The sequence below is a fragment of the Dermacentor albipictus genome, chromosome 1, assembly GCF_038994185.2.
Source record: "Dermacentor albipictus isolate Rhodes 1998 colony chromosome 1, USDA_Dalb.pri_finalv2, whole genome shotgun sequence".
Taxonomy (NCBI): Eukaryota; Metazoa; Arthropoda; class Arachnida; order Ixodida; family Ixodidae; genus Dermacentor; species Dermacentor albipictus.
Window position 1 is genome coordinate 265,006,966 of NC_091821.1, and position 23,516 is coordinate 265,030,481.

Here is a 23,516-nt window from a genome sequence, read left to right on the forward strand (position 1 = left end):
GAAGTGCCAGATGTGTGCTGCGATTTTTTTTCCAACAAGGTTTGTTACAGTGCGTATAAAATGTGCCTAAATAAATGCATGCAGACCTGCTTCATACAGAAACTGCAGCAAGGCATAATGGAACACTCTGCAGAACAAAGAAACTGAGGATTGCTGACACACTGCTGACATACCGATGTGTGAGAATGATACCTCAATTTCTTTGTGCTGTAGTGAACAGATGCTGTTAGGTATTGCTGTTAGTGGAGCTAATGATGGTTGCAGCTTTATGTCCGAGTATCCTCATTGTTCAAGCAAATGTGTCCATTGTTTTTTGCATTATTTCTTGAAATAAAGTCAATTTAAAGATAGCAATCATCCTGTGCCCCTTGTCTTTTTTAGAATTATCAAGTTTAAGTGTAAATGTCTGAAGGGACCCAGACACTTGCATCAGGCCTGTGTACATGACCCCACACTAGCTGCCAAATGGCTTCATGTACACTTTGGCTATGTGTCTGTTGGCCTAGGAACATTTTTAACAGATAGCACACTTCACCACTGCACAAAATGTGTTCAACATCGCTGACTTGAATCACAGCATTTCACTCATTGCCAGCTCTACAACAAAACCACACCAGCTATGACTATTTTACTTGAAAGCTTTTAACTTACAAAGTTGGTTACTGTAGACAAGAGACCAGCTTGAGGCTCAGCTTGTTCTTGGAGAAATTGTCTGAAATGCACACATATCAACTAATGGCACAGTTTCAGAAAAACGTTTCAGAAGCAGCTAACACAACATAAGTAATCATGCACAGTAGTACAACCTCATGCAAACTACAAAGATAACTCCCTTTAAACAAATTGCACAGTGCTATAACCTCATATAAGACATTAAGCTAACACTTTCTTAAACAAATGCCACTTATGTAGCACAAGCAGAATTTGCATTAAATTTTGCTGTACCATTGCCTGCAAAAGTTTATGGGACATGGGATTCATGAAAAAGCTGAATTCCTGCTACGACTGTGCACATGATCCAAATTTGAAGCTTCAATCTGTAATAGGTTTCGCGACCCACACAGTGGTTTATCAAATTAAAAACCCTATGTTGCAACAGAGCAGAAACTTGGCATTTGTCGTGGAAACTGTGTTCTGTAAACATCTGCGGACGACTGTACATCCTTGCAAATTTTTAGCAATTTCATCCATGCATCAACCTGTTATTCAGTCAGCACCGAGTGACGGAGCACAAGGGCATAAAATGCTTGTGCTGAAAGTGCTAAACAGAGTAGTTGTCTACCATGCTACTCCTCTGACAACGCACAATCCTTGCTGCTTATCAGCTCATAGTTTTACCGGAACACCCAGATAACCGGAAAAAGAAAAGCATGCACACTACCACTTAACTATGACACTAGTGCAGCAAATTGCAACCTCTGGTACACTTTCACACAGTTGGCAGGCATGGTTGCACATAACTGCTTGCCTTCAAAGTGACAAGCACGAAGGATAGCAGCACCTTCAAGAGAACAGCCTTCACAGAAAACGGTCTGTGTTATGTGCTCTGCACATGTGCACCAGCTTCACCAACACTATGACCGTGCTCAATTAAAGGGCGCAGAGCAGCAAGCCGCCAATGTTCACACAAAACATTTGAAGAAAACACAAAGATGTACAAGAAAAATTTTTTCCAGCTTCCATGCTGGGACACCAGAAAACAATTGACTGTAACGTTTCTCACCGATTGAATTCAGCAAGGGCAGTGGATACAACCATTCCATACCCCTGAAACAAGTAATGGTCAATTTAAGAAAACCACTAAGAGTTTTGGACCACAGAGGAAGTGAGGTTTCCACACCTTCATCTCGCATTTCAGCAATGTTTAAACGCTGATCTTATGTTGTGAAATGCATAGGCAGGCACTCAGAGAAATTTTCAGATCACGAGAGAAATGAAAAAACTGAGTTTACTAGGTAATTGTTTAGAACATCAGCATGCATAGAGAGGCGCATGCATTAGGTTGCGCACATAAGTGCAGAGTGCACACCACAATTCTCGGTTGTGTGCTTTGGCTATGAGTAAATTCAGCTCTTAAAATTTTTGGGAACACTTGCACAATGGTTAAAATCTACTGGCAACATCACAAAGTTTTATGGCAAGGCATTCCTACAGTAGGCAACTTGATATCAAGCAGTCACATGCAGTTTGCAGCAGCAGCATCCTCTTCGACTGGGGCTTTAACAGTCTCATTATATCTACCAAGACGGCAGAGATCGAGTCCCACTAAATTGCAATACCCTGGTCATCTTTAATGCAAGAAGGAATAAGCATCAAAGTACACAAACTAGATTCATATTAGAAAGCCAGTTAACAGAATGTCGACCAAAATGATGTTGTCGAAGGGGTTAGATATTTCGGCTTCCACACGGAAGCCTTGTTCTGAGTCAACAAGGCTTTGGTGTGGAAGCTAAAACGTCTAATTCCTTCGACATAATCATTTTGGTCCGCGTTCTATTAACTGTATATCTAATATGAATCTACTTCCCGACCGGACAAGATGTCGTCCAATTATTGATTTATACAGACTATAGTTTATGAAACTTACAAGCATTGTAGGATCTACATAAAACAATGGCTAAATAACAAAAGCATATCTATCTCAATAAAGTGCCTTGTGTAACCTGGAAATGTTTTGCCCCTAAACACCTGCAATACTTACATTCAATGCCAGTTCATTGTCCACAATAGAAAGCTTCACAATGTAAGGGTTGGCTGCCTACAGAGATAAAAAAAAGGGTGTCATTTCAAATGGATGAACCAGGTTGGTGCTTATACCTTTCATAATGAACTGTTTTGAAAATTTATGTATTACCACCCAAATTTAATTCATGTGATCTGGTTTTTACTACATCCGAATATGTTTGTCCCACTATAACCTTATTCTGTTTGCTGGACAACGTGCATCATAGGCAAGGCAGGGTAAACACCATCAAGGATATTACGGTACTCTACCCTTGGCACTGCTACTCAACAGTATGGCCCGCTTATAGGATACACCAAAATGATATTTTTTTAAAGGTGACAGCAAAGTGCTCACCTCATACTTTCTATAGCTCACAAGAATTGTCAAGACCAAGACCGCGTCATAGCCACAATGTGCTCGAGAATGCTTGTCTGCAAGCAGCTGTAATGAGAAAGCACCACTGTTAAACAGAAGTCACGAGGTAAAACTATGCTTAAGAAAGATTGATGCCAACTGTACCTGTAGAATGGCTTCAAAAACACAGTTCATCATGACATACTCCAGCAGCGTGTTATTGCTAACATTTTCAGTAGCCTGGAAGATTTTGAAAACCAAGAAACACACAATCATTCCAGTGGTGTCACAGCTAAAAACCACTTGTGTGCACTGGCTTCTAACAATCTACTAAAATGTAAAGTAGAAGGCAAGCATACACCCATAATTAGGAACTGCTCCAGCCACAGAAACAGCAGCCCACAAATATAACACAGGACGTCTTTTACTTACACCTATTAAAGCCGAAAATTATTCAGTTACCTATCAGAAATCAGTTATCAAAGAACTACAACATGACTGATGGAAAGGAGCACACTTTGTTCAACCTTGAGTTAACCCTTTCAGGTGCCAACTAATTCTGATGATTTAAAATTTTATTTCACCACATTTCTTACATCTTCAGCTTCATTAAAAACGTACAGCTCCAGAATGGAATAAGAATTTTAAATTCTTCAGTGAGTTTTGTCAAGTTTACAGAACATGAATTCCATGCGAAAACTCAATATAGGAACATCACATATGAGAACATCCATTATTTCATGTCTAGCAGGCTTAAAAAGCACCTATCCAGGCACTAGAAAATTACACCTGGTGCAACACACTGTGAAAAACAATGAAAGAAGTGAACCCGCTGCATACAACATAGTCGCACCAAACAAAAATACCCAACCATCTACCTGCACCTCATTTTACTAAAACACACATTTTATTCATGCTTGCAGCATGATTCCAATCAGAAGTTTTTAAGATGTATGTGACACATTTTAAATGTAACTACTTTTACCAATGCTGTTGGTGCACACAATTAAATGCACAGCATCTTAAAGGGTTGAACAAATTTTACCAAAGCAGTCACTCTGAATATGAAAAACTAGGCTTCAAATAATCTCACATTGGTGGTAGTATAAAGCACAGATGACGTGCTTTTTAAAGGGCTAACAGTGCACTTAATAAAATGCAGGTAATGTCACTTAACTCATAAAGAGCTATGCTCAGTTTCAAAGCACAATTATCTTTACATATCTCCACATATAACAAAGTGTTTGGAAAGTGTTTTAAAACTATCACTTTGGCTCATGTCAGCTGTACATCAGACAATTAAAACAGAGCACTTTTCCAGTACCCTAACTTGGGACCATAGCGTGGGTGAAATGCATAGAAGCTTGTGCATATTGATGGCCAAATAAACAAAAATATATATGTGTTACCTGAATGCATAAAACTTTTGCTGGAGAATTGTTCTTAATTTTAACCCAGTTTACATAAGCTCACTTGGTTTGGTCATCATCATCATCAGCCTGGTTACGCCCACTGCAGGGCAAAGGCCTCTCCCATACTTCTCCAACAACCCCGGTCATGTACTAATTGTGGCCATGCCATGCCTGCAAACTTCTTAATCTCATCCACCCACCTAACTTTCTGCCGCCCCCTGCTACGCTCCCTTCCCTTGGGATCCAGTCCGTAACCCTTAATGACCATCGGTTATCTTCCCTCCTCATTACATGTCCTGCCCATGCCCATTTCTTTTTCTTGATTTCTACTAAGATGTCATTAACTCGCGTTTGTTCCCTCACCCAATCTGCTCTTTTCTTATCCCTTAACGTTACACCTATCATTCTTCTTTCCATAGCTCGTTGTGTCGTCCTCAATTTGAGTAGAACCCTTTTCGTAAGGCTCCAGGTTTCTGCCCCGTAGGTGAGTACTGGTAAGACACAGCTATTATATACTTTTCTCTTGAGGGATAATGGCAACCTGCTGTTCATGATCTGAGAATGCCTGCCAAATGCTCCCCAGCCCATTCTTATTCTTCTGATTATTTCCTTCTCATGATCCGGATCCGCCGTCACTACCTGCCCTAAGTAGATGTATTCCTATACAACTTCCAGTGCCTCGCTGCCTATTGTAAATTGCTGTTCTCTACCGAGACTGTTAAGCATTACTTTAGTTTTTTGCAGATTAATTTTTAGACCCACTCTTCTGCTTTGCCTCTCCAGGTCAGTGAGCATGCATTGCAATTGGTCCCCTGAGTTACTAAGCAAGGCAATATCATCAGCGAATCGCAAGTTACTAAGGTATTCTCCATTAACTTTTATCCCCAATTCTTCCCAATCCAGGTCTCTGAATACCTCCTGTAAGCACGCTGTGAATAGCATTGGAGATATCGTATCTCCCTGCCTGACGCCTTTCTTTATTGGGATTTTGTTGCTTGTTTTATGGAGGACTATGGTGGCTGTGGAGCCGCTATAGATATCTTTTGTTGTGTTCATATAGGAGGTTGTGGCCAAGTACTGCACCAGGGTGGCCAATCCTGCTCTGGTGAGGGAGTGCGTTACCGGTTCTGGTCACCGGGATCAGGCCACACTCCAGGCCTGTTTGTGCAATTTCATCAACACGCGGATTTTTTTTTTTTTTAATCCGGTGGAAAATTGCCGGCACCGGGATTCGAACCACGGACCTCTTGCACGCGAGGCGGGTGTTCTACCTCTACGCCACCGCTGCAACCTTGGTTTGGTGAATGACAAAGAAAAACAAACTGATTACTACTGCTACAGAAGAAAGCAATTGAGGTTATAGCAAATACTCCTTTTCATTCTGATATTCAGGAGATCTTGGATAGCTATTGCATAATTAAAATCAATCACTTCCATAACTACCACCTTACACATTTATACCTCACAGCTAGGGTTCCATGTTTTCGGTAAATACTGTAAATACTGTCTGTATTAACCCTTACTTCACAAAACCAAGGCACTTGCCGGTTAAATTTTCTAGTGCATAGAAGACCTAGAAATGGGAAGGAAATGTGCGACCATTCAAAACAAAAATTATAAACTCCAAATTTTGAATATTTCAAAAGAAAAAAATAATAAACACTAGTCAACACCAAATTCTTTTGAAAAAATTAACACTGAAGAACTTCATCAAGTTCTAATGCTGAATTTCATCAAAAATAAACACTGAAAATGCGGAATCCTACTCGTATAATAAAGATTACTCAATTTACTTTGGCCTGTCAATGCTAAAAAATTATTCATCTACATGTTGTCCAAAAACCTGTCTTTCTTCTACCCATATTTATTTGCAATCCATAACTGAAGCTTTCTCACTCGTTCATAGATCCTCAAAGAACTATGCTACTGACTGCCATGGAAAACAATGCACAATATAATTCTCTCATCCAATCCTGTCACTGCTTGTGTATGATGACAATTGTTCCCAAAAGTTTTTTTATGCATCACAATTATTTTATGCTCATAATTTATGCAGCATAACCTTCTCGGCACTATTTCATTGTGCAGAGAAAATGCTCTCTGCATGTATCTTTCTTCTTAAATATGACCAGGAACCTTATATCTGCAGGTGTATTGATTTCACAAGAGCCTTCTGTGAATATACAGGGATTCACCTCATCCAAGCACACTATAAATGTATTTTTAAGTAGGTGCACCTTGCTTTTGTTTTAAAAAAGTATTTGATCAGATCTGATTGACATCCATATACAGTCCCTGCTAACAGTTAAATGCCATACATGCTTAAATGTTATACAATTTTATTTTCTATAACTGCCAGCCTCAACAAGCACATTGTGTTATAGCATAATTACAGTCCTAACATCATGGCAGTCATTGTTTACCCCAATCATGCACATTAACGAAGATTTCCTCCTAAAGCACTTATTAAAATAGTTTAAAAAAAAGGAAAAAGTGTGTCAGCAACCACTAAACTGATTTCGATGAGACTTGTTAGATATAAAAGAGAATGTCAGGTGTCACAATTAGAAAATGTCTAACAAGACATCAAGTTTACAAATTTGTAATGCCATATTAGAAATGGATATTACATTACTGTGAACTGAGTCAATTAGGTCCTTTAAAGCAGAAAAAACAGTTATGTTGCACAGTGCTCTGAAGTATGCTACTAACCTTAAAAAATTAATTTTTGCATTTTACATGCCAAAACCACGGTTTGATAATGAAGCCCACCGTAGTGATGGACTATGGATTCATTTTGACCACCTGGGGTTCTTTAACGTGCACCCAACGCACGGTACACAGGTGCTTTTACACTGCTACTAATTTGTGAAGATGACTTTTGCAGAACTTATCCCAACAACACATAAGCGTAAACATGTCGTATTTGTGTGCTCTTGACACTCTAATAGATGCTGTTCCCAGAATTTGAATAACCATTTTCAGTGCAGGGTATGAAATGTAAACTTCGTGCAGTATTCTTTATTTTCAGTCATTTTTGGCAATTTTTGCTACAAGAAAACAATTGACGCCTTCAATCAAAATTTCTTTCATATCAATTCAGTGACTGCCCAAGAACATCTCTGCCTTTTACATGCAATGCACGGGGCACGGGGAAATTGGTGTTGGCCTTGAGCTAGAGCTACTCTCTTAAAATGCAATAGGCTCAGCCACTCAGCGGATAAGACTTGCAGGAAAGCTAACTTCTCAACGGCAAGAGCCATGACTACAGTCTGTAGAAGGTCAAGAAAGCAGCAGCAAATGATTGTCAAAGCAAATGTGAATATGTGCCCCAGCTAATCACCCCTCATCCAGGTCTCCCTCTCCTAACTTATTCTTTGTACCCATGTCCCTCCTTCACTTTCCTCAGATGTTTCCTTGTCGCAGAACTCCTCATCCTGTTGTGAGAGCTTATTGTGTCTGGTGTGAGTGATGTCAATGCCTGCTTTAACTAGATGCCTGGTAAATGGCTCACTCTCCCACTGTAGTCACCCAGCCATGTAGTTATGTCTTCACTGCGTCGTGGCACTAGGCTCTGACACTGTCTCATGCAGTGCTTCAATGGGTCGAGATGGCCCACAGCAGAGCGCGGTATATAGCACATGGCTTCTAGCTCAACGTTTAGGGCATTAAAGTTAAATTATCTGCGCTGGTTTTATGTGCAGTATAACTGGAATCATAAACAATGTGCAGCAGCAGCATGACACTGAGCTGAAAGCAGTGGTTCTGCATTAGGTCTCTGCGGCACCACCATTGAAATAAACGAGATGCGAGATGTTTTAGTAGGTCAAAATAAGGGGCAAATTATGATAGATGTATAGGTAACGTTTAAAGTGTGAGGTTTGATTAGGGTCGTTGCAATAAATAACATATTTATGACCTCTGTAGCATTATAAGAGTTGTTTAATTATTATAAATGCCGAAAAATTTTGCTCGATCACTATGCAACAAATGCGAATCATGGTGCTCGCAAAAAGACTGAGACCAGCACTGATTGCGGAGCTCTCGTCAACACGGAGCACGTTCTAACACAAGCAGACGACACTTGCTGTGTGCCGGAAGTACTTAAGTGTAGTGAGAAATTGTTCTTATGCATTCTCTTTCTGTTACTTTATTTTTATAGAAACGAATTAACTAACATTCTAACAATTACGAAAAACATTTGTTCACCATATAGTTGAAAAAATTGTTGGTGACACGCCCTGAGCAGCTAATCGGATAGATCACCCTACTAGTGTCATTGGGCAACTTACATCAAATGGTTAGGGGCGGCTGAAAATTCAACCGAGCGGTGTGATGTGATCGGCAGCGATGTACATTTTTATAACCTTATAATAAATTACGCACTTTACACAGAGCACTTAGACACATCAATTAATGATCAGAAGGACCTACTCTAATGACTCAGTACATTTGTACAAAATCGTCAAAATCGTTTCAGAGTCCCTTTAAGTGCTATGTATGGCTTAACTTCACCATTTCTGGCTTAATTAGGAGCTTTACATGTAAATACAGGACCTCCTTTTCTTTTTACTGTTTTTTAGTATGATATATATCTTCATGCGCGTGCTACATGCAACATTCGGATTACGTGTCACTAGCATCTTCAGTGGACTAAACAAAGTAGCTTGATTATATTCGGCTAAAATTAGAATAAGGCTACAGGTAACGTGTGAGCACAGTTCAAAAGTGCATTAATAACTGCCTTTGGAATAAATTAATTATACAAGCACTTCAAAGCATTATAAACGTGACTTACGAGCGGTGCAGAATTTAGACCATTGCCCAGGGAGAACTGTAAATGCCACCCGGATAACGTTTAGCGAAAATGGGGAGAACTTTATGGCAAATCAGCATTCAAAGTTAAAGGAGTACGGTTAAATCACAGCCTTTGCAAAAGAACATAATTTAGAAAGTGCCTGAAAGCAGCGTAATAGGGGCAAGGATTCAAACGGACAACATACAGTAGAACCTCGTTCACACGCTTTGGAAAAAACCACGAGAAAAGACGTACTAACCAGGAAAACGTACGATCCAAAGTAACGAAAAAATTTCGACAGACTCGACTACTGTTGGCATCTGCATAATGCAAAGCGTCCCATGGAGCATTGCAGCACGCGACGCCGACGCGCGTCGAGCTGGTGATGCTCCATCAGCCTGAGACGCATTTTGTTTTCCTATTGCGTGGTGTTTAAGAGGGCGACGGCAGGAAACCGAAACGAAATCCAGTTGGTGGGCGACGCCTGATGCCATCGAAACGAAACGTGATGCGCACATCCCGCCGCCTGCAGCAGGGAACGGCGGCACCTTTCAATTATCGCCTACTAAGAGCATGCAGTACGCTACCAATGGCACTACGCACAACGCGCTGTAAAACGGATAGGTGAAGATGCTTATCGCAATAGGTTTGGTGGCGATAGCTGTGAATGCAGCGTGCGACGACCCGGCCGAAGATTTACTGGTACCGGAATAAGAAACTGTGCGTGCCGTCGTTTTCACGTGAGACAGGCGGCTATATACTGTTCTCGATCATGCATGCCTTGCACCTTTTCTTGTTTACATGGGATCTAGCGGCCGGAAAACGTGCACGAACGTAGTCTGCAGCAGAAAACGGCGGCGCGTTTCGGTTATCGCCAATTAAAGGAGTGTGCTACGCTTCCGACGGCACCACACGCTGTGAAACAGATAGGCAAATATGCTTATCGCAATAGGATTGGCAGTGATAGCTGTGAATGCTGACTGCGTGCGACGACCCCAAAGAAAATGCGATGGTACCGAAATAAGAAACTGAGTGCGCGCCAGCGTTTTCATGTGAGACGGGCATGCGAGTATTACGGTGAAGCTGCTGCGGCAGGCAGCTATGTACTGTTCTCGATCGCGCATTTTCTTGCTTACATAGGATCTAGCTGCCGGGAAACTTATCATATGATCACATTTTGGCGATGTACTGAACGTTGGTGCCAAAAAATTGTGTTCTCCAGGAAGGTATGAGCAGGTAAAAAATGAGCGTAACTCTATTGGGCCATTTTTCGTGTTTTCTATTGTGAACGTAGGCACCGGGAAAACGCACGTAATGGGAACATATCAGCGAGGTTCTACTGTATATACACAGGCAGCATTTTGAAGCGTTTGACTTAACTACAGGCAGCTTAAGTTCTTAGTGCAACTGCTCAAAAGAAACACACAAGTCTGCTATCCTTTCCCATATGTCTTGCAGCAAATCCTCTAGAAAATTTTTTTTAGAAAGTCTGCTGTCCTTGCGTATACTGTGGCATGCAGCAATACTGCATAACTGCAAGGTTTAGCAGAAGTCTAGACAAGGAAGCTAAACTTGAAATGTTAGGCTACAAGTCGACTTCTTGCAAAAGAGAATGTTACCAAATGCACAACTGAGCACACTGCGGTCCCTCACTACCTCAGCATGGTCAGAGTCGAGCCTGAGTGTAGTGTCAGACAACAGCGCCTCTAGCAGCTGCTTCTGTTGCACGGTAAAGGGCAGTAGGAGAGGGATTGGCAGCACTGCCACCGCCCATGTGACATGCATCTAGTTAGAGCAGGTGTTGGTGATACACATGTCGGTGAAAGGATCCATCATGCCATTCAGCCTTTCCTGGTACATCTCGGTGGTGGCACACGCCCACAAACAAAAGACTGGGTACTTTGTACACATGGTCAATTAGACTGCATTCTTTATCCCCCTTTAAAATGACCCATTTGTGCTGTTGAGATGTCTTCTTAGTCTGCACATTTGGTGTTTTTGGCTGTTCATGCACAGCACATGACGGTGGCATGCTCATAGTTTACAACAACCAGGGCACTTCCTCTTTGTGTCCGGGGATGAAGAGCTGGTATGTCACATTACTTGGGAGGAGCAACCCCTGCATTCTTTACTTGTCTATGATTAGAGGTGAAATCAATGGGCCTTTTATAATTTATTTACAATCCTGCTTTTGCCTGCAGGCATTACAGTAAGAGGGGTGGCAAACGACACAAATAGCCTTGAATGTGCCTAAAAACCTTCACAGACAGGCTCTGTCATGCTACAATCAACAAAAATCAACAACAAAAACATCAATCAAACAACAAAAAGTACAAGAAAAGGCAAAAAAATTATGCCAGGAGCTGCAAAAAGTGCTTCAGCATAACAAAATAAGCTAGAATCGCAAGGACTTAGCACAACATGTGCTGGAAGACTATTCCATTACCTGAATGTGTATGGAAAAAAATGAATTTTGATGAAGTACAACAGGCCATTTCTTTTATCTTTGAAGGGTGATCATGATGCAGTGATATGTATGTAGGAGCATGAAGAAGGTAGCTATCTTTTCAAACTGCACTTCGTCTTAGGAGTATATCCCTTAAGAAAGTTAGACGAAGAAATGCACGTTGTGTTGATAAGTCACACTAACTAAGCTGTTTCTTTATTTCTGTGATGCTACTCAAGGGTCGGTACTGCATTGCTGCAAATTTTACCACATGGTTTTGAATGATTTCTAAGCGCTTTTATGGTACTTTAATATGCGAGCACTTGCAAGCACATTCAAGAAAGGGACAAATGTTAGTTATGTAAATAAGTTCCCTAACAACCTGAGGAGAATGTTTAAGTTTCGCTTATAAGAATCAAGACTCAACCGGATTTAATGGCTACAGTATCTATGTGGGTTTGCCAGGTAAGGCTCGATCAAAATGTTACGACTAAGTATGTTGTATGGTTAACTTACATAATTCTTTCGTTACGGAAACAATACCCAGAGCTCATAACGTTCCATTTGCGACTGAAACATATGTATTTGCGCAATGAATTGTTTACTATCATGAGCCATTTGTCATACCATGAACAGATTTGGTTTAAATCAGGCTGTAAAGTAGTTACATCAGAGTAATCCCTAATTTCACAGTATACAACACAATCATCTGCATGTGAGGTAACATTACAGCCAACGTCATTAACGTAAACCAGAAATAAAAGTGGACCCAGCACAGATCCCTGAGGAAAGGCAGAAGTAACTGAAACAGAGTCAGAATTTGGCACAGAAGGGGTCCAAGTGCAGTAAAAAAGCTCATCTCGGGACTTTAAATCCAATGGTTCAATCCACTGCAGTGATATGCATGCATACAACCTCACTGTGCACACACCTGGCACCATTTTACAGCTTTTTATGATCCCATTAGGACATTTTTAGCAGAACAGTGCAATTGGCAATCCACTGCTGTAATGTGTGCACACAAAGGACCCCGCATAAGTGCGCATGGTCCCACGGTCAGACGCACTGCAGTACCAGATTGTCCATCATGTCATGCAAAGAATTTCAAGTCCACAGATAAGGCACCATTAGGCATCATTAATTCTTATTATAATCAAGTATGTGTGTTCCCTTCTTATTTTAAGCCAGCTACCAGAAGTCTCCTTCATATTACTTTCAGAGCCATGTCATTTTTACACAAATAAGATACCAATACAAAGGTACAATTGTCTTACACAGTCTAGAAGAATCACACAAGTAGAAAAAGTCCTATCAACTCAAGCAAAAAGAATCTGTAAGCACACACTTACTGTTACAAGCACGAGCAGAAACCGGAGGACCAACGATTTAAGGCTGTGAGTGTAATCACCTTCCAGAAAGCCACGGATCAATTCAATCAGTTCCTATATGACAAAAAAGAAAGTGAAATCAAGAAAAATAATTACAGCACTGAACATACCTGTAGTTTGCCCACATTTCCTTTACACAGAAATTCAATTTAAGCCAGAAGGTCGATGACAATAAAACTACATCATTCATTGACACTTTTACATTATGTTTGGCTGGGTATGAAGGTTATCAAGCATCATCTGCATCAATAGAGGCAGAGAAAATAGCTTAAACCAGTGTTTTCCAAAGTGCGGGACCTTTGCGGGACATTTTGGTATGCGTCCCTCCAAGACATTTAATTTAAGGTACGGGAACACAAAAACAAGGAAGCTTTATTGAGCGTAATATTAAAAACTAATTTTCCTCAAAGAGAAAATGCAGCAGCCGTGGAACCTTCCACTTCCAGATCCAGTGACCGAGCATGATGCAACACATTCGCGATGACAAGCTCCACAAGCACCAGCCCAGATAGATATCTAGACATTGTAATTTGCGCAGGGTTCATTCGCAGCTTGTTACTCTGATCTCTTCAAGGGTTTGCGGTCATAAGTGCATTGTGTGATCACAGCCCGAAAAATTTTTCTTATTTTCTCAGGCATCATATTATAGAGATGAGCAGAAGTACCATATTACTGCATCATTGGTAAGCATCTCTTAGTCCACAACATGAGTGAAATCGCACTTGAGGAACTATTCCTAAAAGCATCCTCTGCCCACAAGTGGTGTCCGCTGCTGCTCTTGTCGGCGCTGAGAACAATGCTGCTCTAGGCCCCCATGATTTATAGTTCAGAGCGAAGAAATAAGTGCACTTGTTGATCTTCTCTGAAGCAGAAATACTGCCCCTATTTTGTGTAGACTCCGCTTATTCACCATCAGAGATCAGCTTCTGCTAACCATGCTGCTCACCTTTTTGTCGTAGAAGCTTCAACATATGTTAGAGATATGCTGAACTCAAACACGTGTTAACAGAGACCTGTATCACCTCATTGCATAAACTGATGGCTACAGATTACAGTTTTTCAATCTGCGTGCTTTATTTGTTGCGTGCCGTCTGCCACAAGTACCAGACGACATGCATTGCTGAGAACCGTTGTACTGAACACAGCACCACTTTTGCATCATGATGCGGAGAAGTGGCAAACTATGCTCCAGACGGGTCAATCGGCAGACCTACTCCTCTAGCCACCATAATCCTGTTGTTGCTATGCCGACACATCCCGTTAGGCCGACAGGCACCGGAATCGCAGAACTATCTCCCAAATTAGACTTACTATGCGCTCATAACTAATGTTTCAGGTGAGTTTAGAGAAGGTGGAAGCTCATTTCAATAGTTCCTGATAATCAACACGAGTGAGAATGTAGCCATCACAAGAATTCACGCTGAAGTGAGAGCCATAGGTGCTGCCATGTTGAACAACCGTCGCTATTCCTTAATGTGCGTAAACATTATATATCTGCGCTCACGCCGCACTTCGAAGTATATAATCTGTCCTGCACCATTTGAGCATGCGTGAGGTGCGTGGGCACGAGCTTTCGTGTGCCAGCACATATACATATACATGTAGTTAGGCCTTAAAGCAATCAAAGCTAGACTAAAGTTTTCTGTTAGTACTCCTTTAGCCAAGCAATGCTGTCCACATGGATAATTAAAGGATGGGTATGCAAAGGTTTCTGTGGAAATTTAGGTTCCAGGCATAGCAAAAGTGCCAGTGCCAACCTGTTTGCAACAACTAAAAGCCATTAGAGCCTGCTATGCCTGTTAATCACGCCATCTGTGTCCAAAGGAAGAGCACTAACTGAGCAATACTGCATCACGATACAAATTTACTTGCTACATAAGTACACATGTGCCAATGCAGCTCCATCACTGTGTTCCCCAACCTGCAAACCTCACTCTTCTAGGCATTGATTCCGACCCTTCAGTGTTCTTACACAGAGAAACTAAGCACCACAATATAACTGTAAAGTAGCTAAGTTACTGGACATCACATTTGTCTGCAAACTCTGGCCACTATTCCCCTTTATTGTCCTGCTCCAGTCTTCCCATACCTGCCTCCCCAATTGTGCTGCTTTGAGGTTCTCAAAACCTGCCCACTCTAGGAGAGCTCCATTAAATTAGGCATTTAAGCACTTATTTAGGCTTTCAATCTGCCTATGTACCTTTTTTTAGCATATTTTCTGAGCATGTGTTCATTACGGTACTGCTATGTTTAGAATGCACAGAGTCATATTACAAAAAAAAAGTACTTTAATGCGCTGGTCATAAGAATTTTGTACATTCAGATGTATTTGTGAAATTCTTCTTGAAGCTGATAAACTTGATGCAGTTTTCTAGATGCAGTGTGATCTCGATTTTAAGTGGAATACATGCATTCAGACCACAGTACACCAGGGACATCTGCACTTGAAACAGTCAGTTGCACAATTGCTAAACAATAACAAATAGTCATCTACAACCCTAAAAGCCTTAAAAGGCTCAGAACCTTTGGGCCTAGAAAGAAACTTAACCAATAAATGGCAGAAACAAAGAAGGTTTGCGAAAACAATGTGCGGTCTCTGTTTCTGTCTCGTTGATAAATAAGTGGCTTTCTGAGCAGAAACATGGGTAAACTTTAAAGATCATATAACTTTTGTTTAGTGATACTGGACTAGAGGTATGTGAAACATAGTAATTTCACCTAAAATTTCACAACTTACTGTATATGATAAAGGAGACCAAAAATAAAGCTGTTTTAAAAGCCTACCTGCATTGTTGCTTCAGCCATATCAAATCCAATGAGGAGATTGATGATGTCAAAGCCATAATCGCCATGAGATTTCTTATAGACACCTTGAATAAGGGCACACAGTGTCTGGCAAAAATAACAATTAAAATTAATGTGTTGCACCAAATTTCACAACTACAAAAAAGTACAGCATCCAAGTAACTGTGGAAATTAGCTAACACACACCCCACAACTCGTTAGTGCACATAAACATGTTAAGCAAATGAAATAGTAAAATTTATTTCATTATCTACGTATAATGTCACATAGAAGTTCTGGGTGCTCCTATTCACCCACTGTAGAGTGCCATTACAGCAAAAAACAATGCGATCTGTACTTTAGCTGCGCATTTCAGTGTAGCTAATATAGGAGTATTAGGCACAGGCTCAACATAGCAAGCATTCTTCAACTTCCCAAATGCATTAGTTTTGTTCAACTCTGCCATCTCTTTTTTTATCCCCCTTTTCTCACGAACAGCTGCAATACAGCAGGTGGATGAACATAGTGCTGTCCCGTTTTTTTTCTGTATTCCATTTTTACGCCTTTTTTTTCGTGATGACTCCTCACCAACTAGTTCACCTTTATATCACACTAAGGATCCACATGACGGTGTATGTGCTATAAGAATTTTTAAAAACATTACTGCTTCATGTTCAAGTCATAAGCATCAAATATAAATGCTTGAAGAAAACGAGTAACAGCACTGTACAACCGGACGTGACTGAAACAAACGAAGCGCTTCGTCTGTCTCAGTCACATCGCGTTGTCCAGCGCTGTTACTCGTTTTCTTCAGGCATGCACCAACCAGCCCAAACAGGCACATTATTGCATTACAAATGCTCGACATATTTCATTCTCCCATATCCAGAAACATAGTAGCCTGACAGTTGGTCTTGTAAATCATTCAATCCAATCCAGCCTGCGACCACACAAGCACACTCAGTCACATTAGGTTTTAATTTTTTACACACATACTACTGAGATAATCCTGGTACAATGGTGCATAACATTCCTTGCATACCAAAGGTAAAACATTATTCTTTAGCTCATTCAGCCACTCGCAACAATCATGAAATTGGAAAGAATGTTATCAAGACCATTATGACTATGACCATTATGGTTATGACTAGACTGTTATGGTTATGAAGAGTTTGGCAGTGGTGCAACACGGTCACCCGCATTGACTTTCCTGCTTTTTGCAGGTAAGCAAAGTTTTCTGGACGTGTTTTTCATGCCTATTTCCTTTCACACTGCTGCCAAACACAGCTGTTGTACTGGTGGTTGCTTTTTTTGTGTGTGTGCGTTACCAGTTGACAGGTGTGTTACCAGCGTCATTTCTAAGAAATGCCGCCCCCGAAGGGAAAACGCGAGGATACAGAGGACTTCAACAGTTCACAACAAGAGTTGATAAATTTCAAAAGGGAGGTTCTTGCTGAATTCAAGCGCTTAGAAAAGTGTTCAGTACTGTAGCGATACCTGTGATACAGTGGCCGAATGTCACAGGGATGTCAAAGAACTTATGAAAGAAATTAAGTTGCTTAAGACTAGCAACCAAGCTCTGCAGGAGCAAAACCGCAGGTTAACCCACCGAATCAAAGTCCTCAAACACTATTCTTGAACAAACAACATTGAAATTAAGGGCGTCCCTGCAGACTATGAGCCACTTGAAGCCGTCACCAAGTTGGCTGAATTTGTCAGTGAGTCTGTGATTGAAAGTAACATTGACATTTGTCATAAAGTACCAACCCCAAAGGGAAATAAAAACATTGTCATGCAGTTTGTGAGGCGAGAAAAGCGTAATGCAGTCCTTACAAAGCAAAATAAAAAGCGGATCATGACTGCTGTGCTGGGGCACGGGAAAGCAAGTACTGTGTACATAAACGAGCATCTCACCCAAAAAAACAAGCAGATACTTGGCGCTGCGAGAGCAAAAAAGAGGCAGGTGGGGTGGAAGCATGTATGGACCAAGGTCCGGAAAGTCTTCACACGTCGAGAAGATAGCTCCCCTGTGCTTCAGCTCAATAGCCCCTATGACGTATAGCTCATGATAAACAATGCTGAAGAGCCGTGGTAAGCCTTCCAGAGCAATCTCTCTCAATCCCAAGCTTATGTCTTATTTTATTGTAGTGCCAAGATGGCTGTTGCACCAACAAACCTAAAAACACTGCGAAACAAAAGCTTCCTAGCCTTCCTTCATCTTAATGCGCGATCATTGAAAAATAAGCACGATGATATAGATTTGCTCATTGATTCTACTGGTGTTCACTATGACGCCATAATGGTCTCGGAAACTTGGTACTCATGACAAAACGTTCCGTTTATATTACTGGTTATCAAACCTTCGTGCTAAACCAACTGCAATGCTGGGGCGGTGGCATGTTGCTGAAGGTTAGTCGCGCTCACAAAGTGCAAATTCGGGAGGAATTTTCTGTCTCAAATGATAATTTTGAAACATTAACTGTGCAAAACGGCTCCAGGATTACATCCGTGGTATACCGGCCTCCTAGCGCTCGGTGTCAAGTTTTTCTTGATTTTTTTGAGGAAATGTTAGAATTTGTGTCCCAAAACAAATATGTACTGTTTCTCAGCAGTAACATGAACATAGGTTTGCCATCTGTTTCCAGCATTAGTAGTGATTTTCAGTCAATTCTCACATTTAGTGGATTTAAAAATGTTATAAATTAATCAACTCACATAACTGTTAGAACAGCGAGCCTACTCGATCTCATTACAAATGCAGACTGTGAAACTGTGTCAAGTGGAGCACTTATGTGCGATATTAGTGACCATCTTCCTGTCTTTGCTTTTATTTCTGATGGAAATGGAGTAAAGCGTGAACATAGCAGTCCTGTGTGCACGAAGGAAATTACAGATCATTCCATTCATGCCTTTCAAATGGAAGTTCAGATTCATGATTGAAGTCATCTTCTATCGTGTAGCGACACAGATAGCATGTACGAAGCATTCATTGTGGATTTTAAAGCTATATACAGAACATTTTTCAGATATCGTTATCAGAAAATGTAAGAACTTTCGAAAACCTTGCATAAACATTTCCCTTCACAAGCAGATAAACTTGAAAAAGTGCATGTACTAGGAATTTGTGAAAGCTAAAGATATCGACAAACTGAAGGCTTTCAAGGTGTTTAGAAATAAACTCAATGCTAAACTAAAGGCCACGAAAAAAAGACTATTATCAAGCCTATTTTAACGATGTTGTGAGCAACTCTACTCTGTTCTGGAAGCGACTAAACAGCCTTATAGAACAGACCAATGTTTCTAATGTTGACAGCATGTTTGTGAACAACCACGTTGTTTGCGTGGCAGATCTTTCAAATATTTTAAATGATCGATAGCTGTTGGAGTGCCTAAAGTTGTAGCAGAACAAGAATACCCTCGATTCATAAAATAGCAAAATTTTCTGGTAGTATGGTGTTTTTTCCCACAAGTGAGAATGAAGTTAAAAATATGTTTTATAGCCTAAAAATTCCAAGTCACATGATGCAAATGATGTGGAAGTTAGGCCACTTAAATTTGTTATAGACATAATTGCACCCATTTTAGTTGAAATTTAAAACTTATGCTTAAAGAAGAGCTGCTTTCCGAAGGAAATGCAGATTGCAAAAGTGGCAGCAATCCACAAAGGTAGAAATAAAAACGACCCAAATAATTTTAGGCCAATTTCCATTTTACCTGTCTTTTCGAAGGGATTAGAAAAAATCGTACACAAGCAATTGTATGGTTTCTTAGACAAACACTCACTTATCTCGACATCAGAGTATAGTTTTCTCAAAGGCAAATCAACGTAATTGGCTTTACTAAACCAAAAAGAATTTATAACTACGGCACTTGATGCAAAAGAACTGGTCTTAATAATATTTGGGGTTTTACGTGCCAAAACCACTTTCTGATTATGAGGCACGCCGTAGTGGAGGACTCCGGAAATTTTGACCACCTGGGGTTCTTTAACGTGCACCTAAATCTAAGTACACGGGTGTTTTCGCATTTCGCCCCCATCGAAATGCGGCCGCCGTGGCCGGGATTCGATCCCGCGACCTCGTGTTCAGCAGCCCAACACCATAGCCACTGAGCAACCACGGCGGGTAGAACTGGTCTTAGGTATATATTTAGATCTCACAAAAGCATTTGATACTGTTCATCATATCACACATTTAGCTAAGCTTGAACAACACGGAGTACGTGGTCACGCAAACAAGTTTTTGTCATTGTATCTGCACCAACGGTCTCAGTACGTTAGCCATAATAATTCAAACTCAAAAATAAAACCTATCCCACAGGGTGTGCCACAAGGGAACATTCTCAGACCGCTTCTTTTCATTATTTACATGAATGATCTTTTTTCGACCACTGAAAATATCAAAAGGATAGGATATGCAGACGATACCAACATATTTTTCAGGGGCACAAATCCGGACATTCTCGTAAATTGTGCAAACATTGTGCTCCAGGATATTGCAAACTGGTGTGATAGAAACTATTTAAGAATCAATGCTTAAAAAACACAAGCTATCATGTTTCACCCAAAGCATAAGGCCCTAATATTTGAAAATAAGTTGTATATAAAAAATGAAGAAATTAAAATTTTAAATGAGGTTAAAATACTAGGAGTTACATTTTCAGAAAATCTACTTTGGAACAAACATGTCAAATGTCATTGCGGAAAGCTAAACAGAATAACGGGGCTGTTACATAGACATCGACATGTCTTGCCTACCAGTGCAAAATGAACAGTGTAAACTCACTTTTTCTTTCTACACTAAATTATTGTCACCTAATCTGGGCAACAACATCAAAACAAAACATCACTAAACTAAAATTATGTCAAAATGAGCAATTCGTGCTGTAGCTAATCTTTCCTCCAAAGACAACACGTCTAAATATTTTTACAAATACAAATTAATACCAGTTGAATTCATTTATTCATCTCGTCTAGCATGCATGTACAGAACTACGTTGAGAAGAGGAAGAGTTGATTATGTAAATTTGTTTAACCTGAATCGTTGCGAAATTCCCTATAACATAACACATGCAGACATTTGGTTAACACGTTTTTGTCGTACTAATTATGGACAGCAGTCCACATCCTACCGCATTGCTGACCTTCTAAACAACCTAACTACGAGTGGTACAAACCCGGATACCATGTCTCCTCATTCCTTTCTCACTTATTTCCTTTCGCAAAATCTTGTGTGATTCTTGTACTTGTATTTGAATATTGCATACATATCAGTATGCATGAGCATGTGTAATATATATATATATATATATATATATATATATATATATATATGCAAATATACGTATGTCGTCTATTCATATAAAGTTTGATGTGTCCGATGTATTCATTTTTGTTTTTATTTTCATTTTAGCTGCATTGCCACAGCTTATTTCCTGAAATTATTTGGTAAGTACCTCTCTGATACCCGCTTTCATTTCTTTGTGCTAGATAAAAAAAACAAAGAAAACCAATTTACTGCCTATGCATCCATGTTACTGTATTGGACGTTTCTTTTTGCTTTACACTTTCTGTAAAGTGCCTAGACTTATGTTAAGCTGTCATGTACCTATGTTACTGCTGCACACTGTTGAATTGTACTATAGGGGGCCAGACTTAATCAAGCTGCAGTAATGCTGCTTTCCCACCCCCCCTTTTTCTCTTTGTTGACAGATGAAATAAAGTTTGATTTGATTTGATTTTTGGCGCAGAGAAAAACAAGGTCAGGTTAAGTGGCAAGACACTAGCAAGAAAGTTCTTGGAGCCAAGAGGCTGGAGTGAGAAACGGTACAACGCAAGAGACTATGGCTAAGTGACGACACCTACCTGCATTAAAGCATCATTACATTAGTAAACCCTGTAGAAGTCACATGAGACAGTACAAACGGTAGAAGTCACAACAGAAAATTGTCTGCATCAATATGCAGTAAAGCACTTCAAAGTTAACTGCCACTGTTCAATATCACTGTTCGCAGTCACACTCAGCTTTTGTAAATGAAATTGAAACCCAAAACATGAGGCACCAAAAAAAAAAAGGAAAATAGCATTTCCTTTTCTCATTTTCATTACCCCATTACATGTTCGACCCACAACAATCACTGCCCTTTCTATGTCACCGGTGCCGTCACATTCTGCTTCCTCCAACCAGCTTTAAACTACAGCAGTTTAAGCACATACATTGCCTAGCCTGCTCTAGTAGTTAAAAAACTAATTTTGTGTTCTCAGTAATACCAGCACAATACATTCATAACTGCAAATGAACTTTTTCTACTTAGAGCCTTACCTGCAAAGCATTTACTACTCGTATACGATGGTCACTTCGCAAGGCTTGTACGCAGTGGTAAAAGAGGTTGTTTATTGTATCCTGCAAACAAAACATAGAACACGATTAAAGCAGCGCCAAGTTAACGACCAAAGCTGACCCTTAAAGTAGTTATTTTTCTCTTTCTACTTATTATTTAGTTTACCTTGAGTCTGACGAGATCTTCCCCTGACAGGTTGTCAAACTGTTGTTGTATAAAGTTCACATTGACCTAGAGACAAACAATTGGTTACTAAACTGTAGCGACAACAGGCGACTTTCTTTTACCTTTAACAAGAACAGTTCGTCCCAAAAGTTTTGATTATTTGCTGAAGGATCGACGCCCTGGATAGAAGAATACAATTGGTTTACACGAGAGGGACACAAATACAGCATCCAATTGCAGCACTTGCCTTGAAAAATCCTTCGTAGATCTGAACAAACTTTTCTTTCAGCGGCTGTCTAGATGCTTGTTTGGCGATCATGATGTCCTAAACCGAAAACCAGGCCCTCATGGAGGAACTGCAGAGGAAACAAGTGAACGATGTGGTGTCGCGCTTGTGGTGTCGTCTTCTCGTCTCGTCTACGTTTTGCGCTGTTAACACCAGTGAACGATAACGCCCATTTTTACTAGTTTGCTTTGACAGGCGTTACAACGCAGTGAACTTTAACGGTTACAAAATTATAGTTTACGCAGTGCCAACAGTTATCGCTGTCAAATAAGCCAAAGAACTAAAAACGTTTTACAACGGCTGCTCAAAGAACGCAAGCGCCTCAAAAAAAAATGAGCACTGAAGTATATGATCTCAATGCGCGCCACTTTTGTAAGGTTAGTACGGCAGGATAAATTTTGTATTTAAACGTTTATTGTCTATCGGACCCAGGGGATTCACAGTTAAAACCGACGAAATATAGAAACAGGAACAGATGTTGAGATTTCGTTAAGAACACTGCTTTTCGCATGGCCCCCCGTGTAGATGCATACGCACGATTGGCTTTCGCGACAATGTGTACACTTGTCAGTACTCTTCAGCTTTTGGATCACATTTTCGTTAACAGTCGAGGACGTTTCAATCACAATATGGAGCAACGGCAAAGAGTGTAGCGCTTCTCCTTTTCTTTCGAAACCGTACTACGACCGATAGCTACCGATTCACCAGATTCACCGCAAAAGAAGCACGAGCGAGAGCTTCCGGACCGGCCATAGACAGCCGTTGTTGCCAGCTGAGGCTTGCAACATGGCCAAGTAGTTCGTGTTTCGCAAATAACTG

At 40.5% G+C, this 23,516-nt stretch overlaps 1 protein-coding gene across 4 annotated transcripts in view; it reads right to left on the bottom strand.

The window, feature by feature from the left end:
- Positions 1-23,516, bottom strand: part of LOC135915403 (armadillo-like helical domain-containing protein 3) — a 68,205-nt gene extending 44,689 nt beyond the window's left edge. Inside the window, exons 1-13 of one of the 4 annotated variants that reach the window (XM_065448471.1) lie at positions 23,412-23,516; positions 22,659-22,767; positions 22,534-22,590; positions 22,412-22,477; positions 22,228-22,308; positions 15,908-16,015; positions 13,085-13,177; positions 9,290-9,325; positions 3,245-3,319; positions 3,080-3,166; positions 2,702-2,758; positions 1,724-1,767; positions 652-712 (exon numbers count right to left, since the gene is read on the bottom strand). In XM_065448471.1, coding sequence (XP_065304543.1) covers positions 652-712; positions 1,724-1,767; positions 2,702-2,758; positions 3,080-3,166; positions 3,245-3,319; positions 9,290-9,325; positions 13,085-13,177; positions 15,908-16,015; positions 22,228-22,308; positions 22,412-22,477; positions 22,534-22,590; positions 22,659-22,730 — 837 coding nt within the window. In that variant the 5' untranslated portion in view covers positions 22,731-22,767; positions 23,412-23,516. Of the gene's footprint in view, positions 1-651; positions 713-1,723; positions 1,768-2,701; positions 2,759-3,079; positions 3,167-3,244; positions 3,320-9,289; positions 9,326-13,084; positions 13,178-15,907; positions 16,016-22,227; positions 22,309-22,411; positions 22,478-22,533; positions 22,591-22,658; positions 22,768-23,234 lie in introns of all 4 variants that reach the window. The other 3 variants (XM_065448463.1, XM_065448458.1, XM_065448480.1) reach the window with 3 other exon arrangements.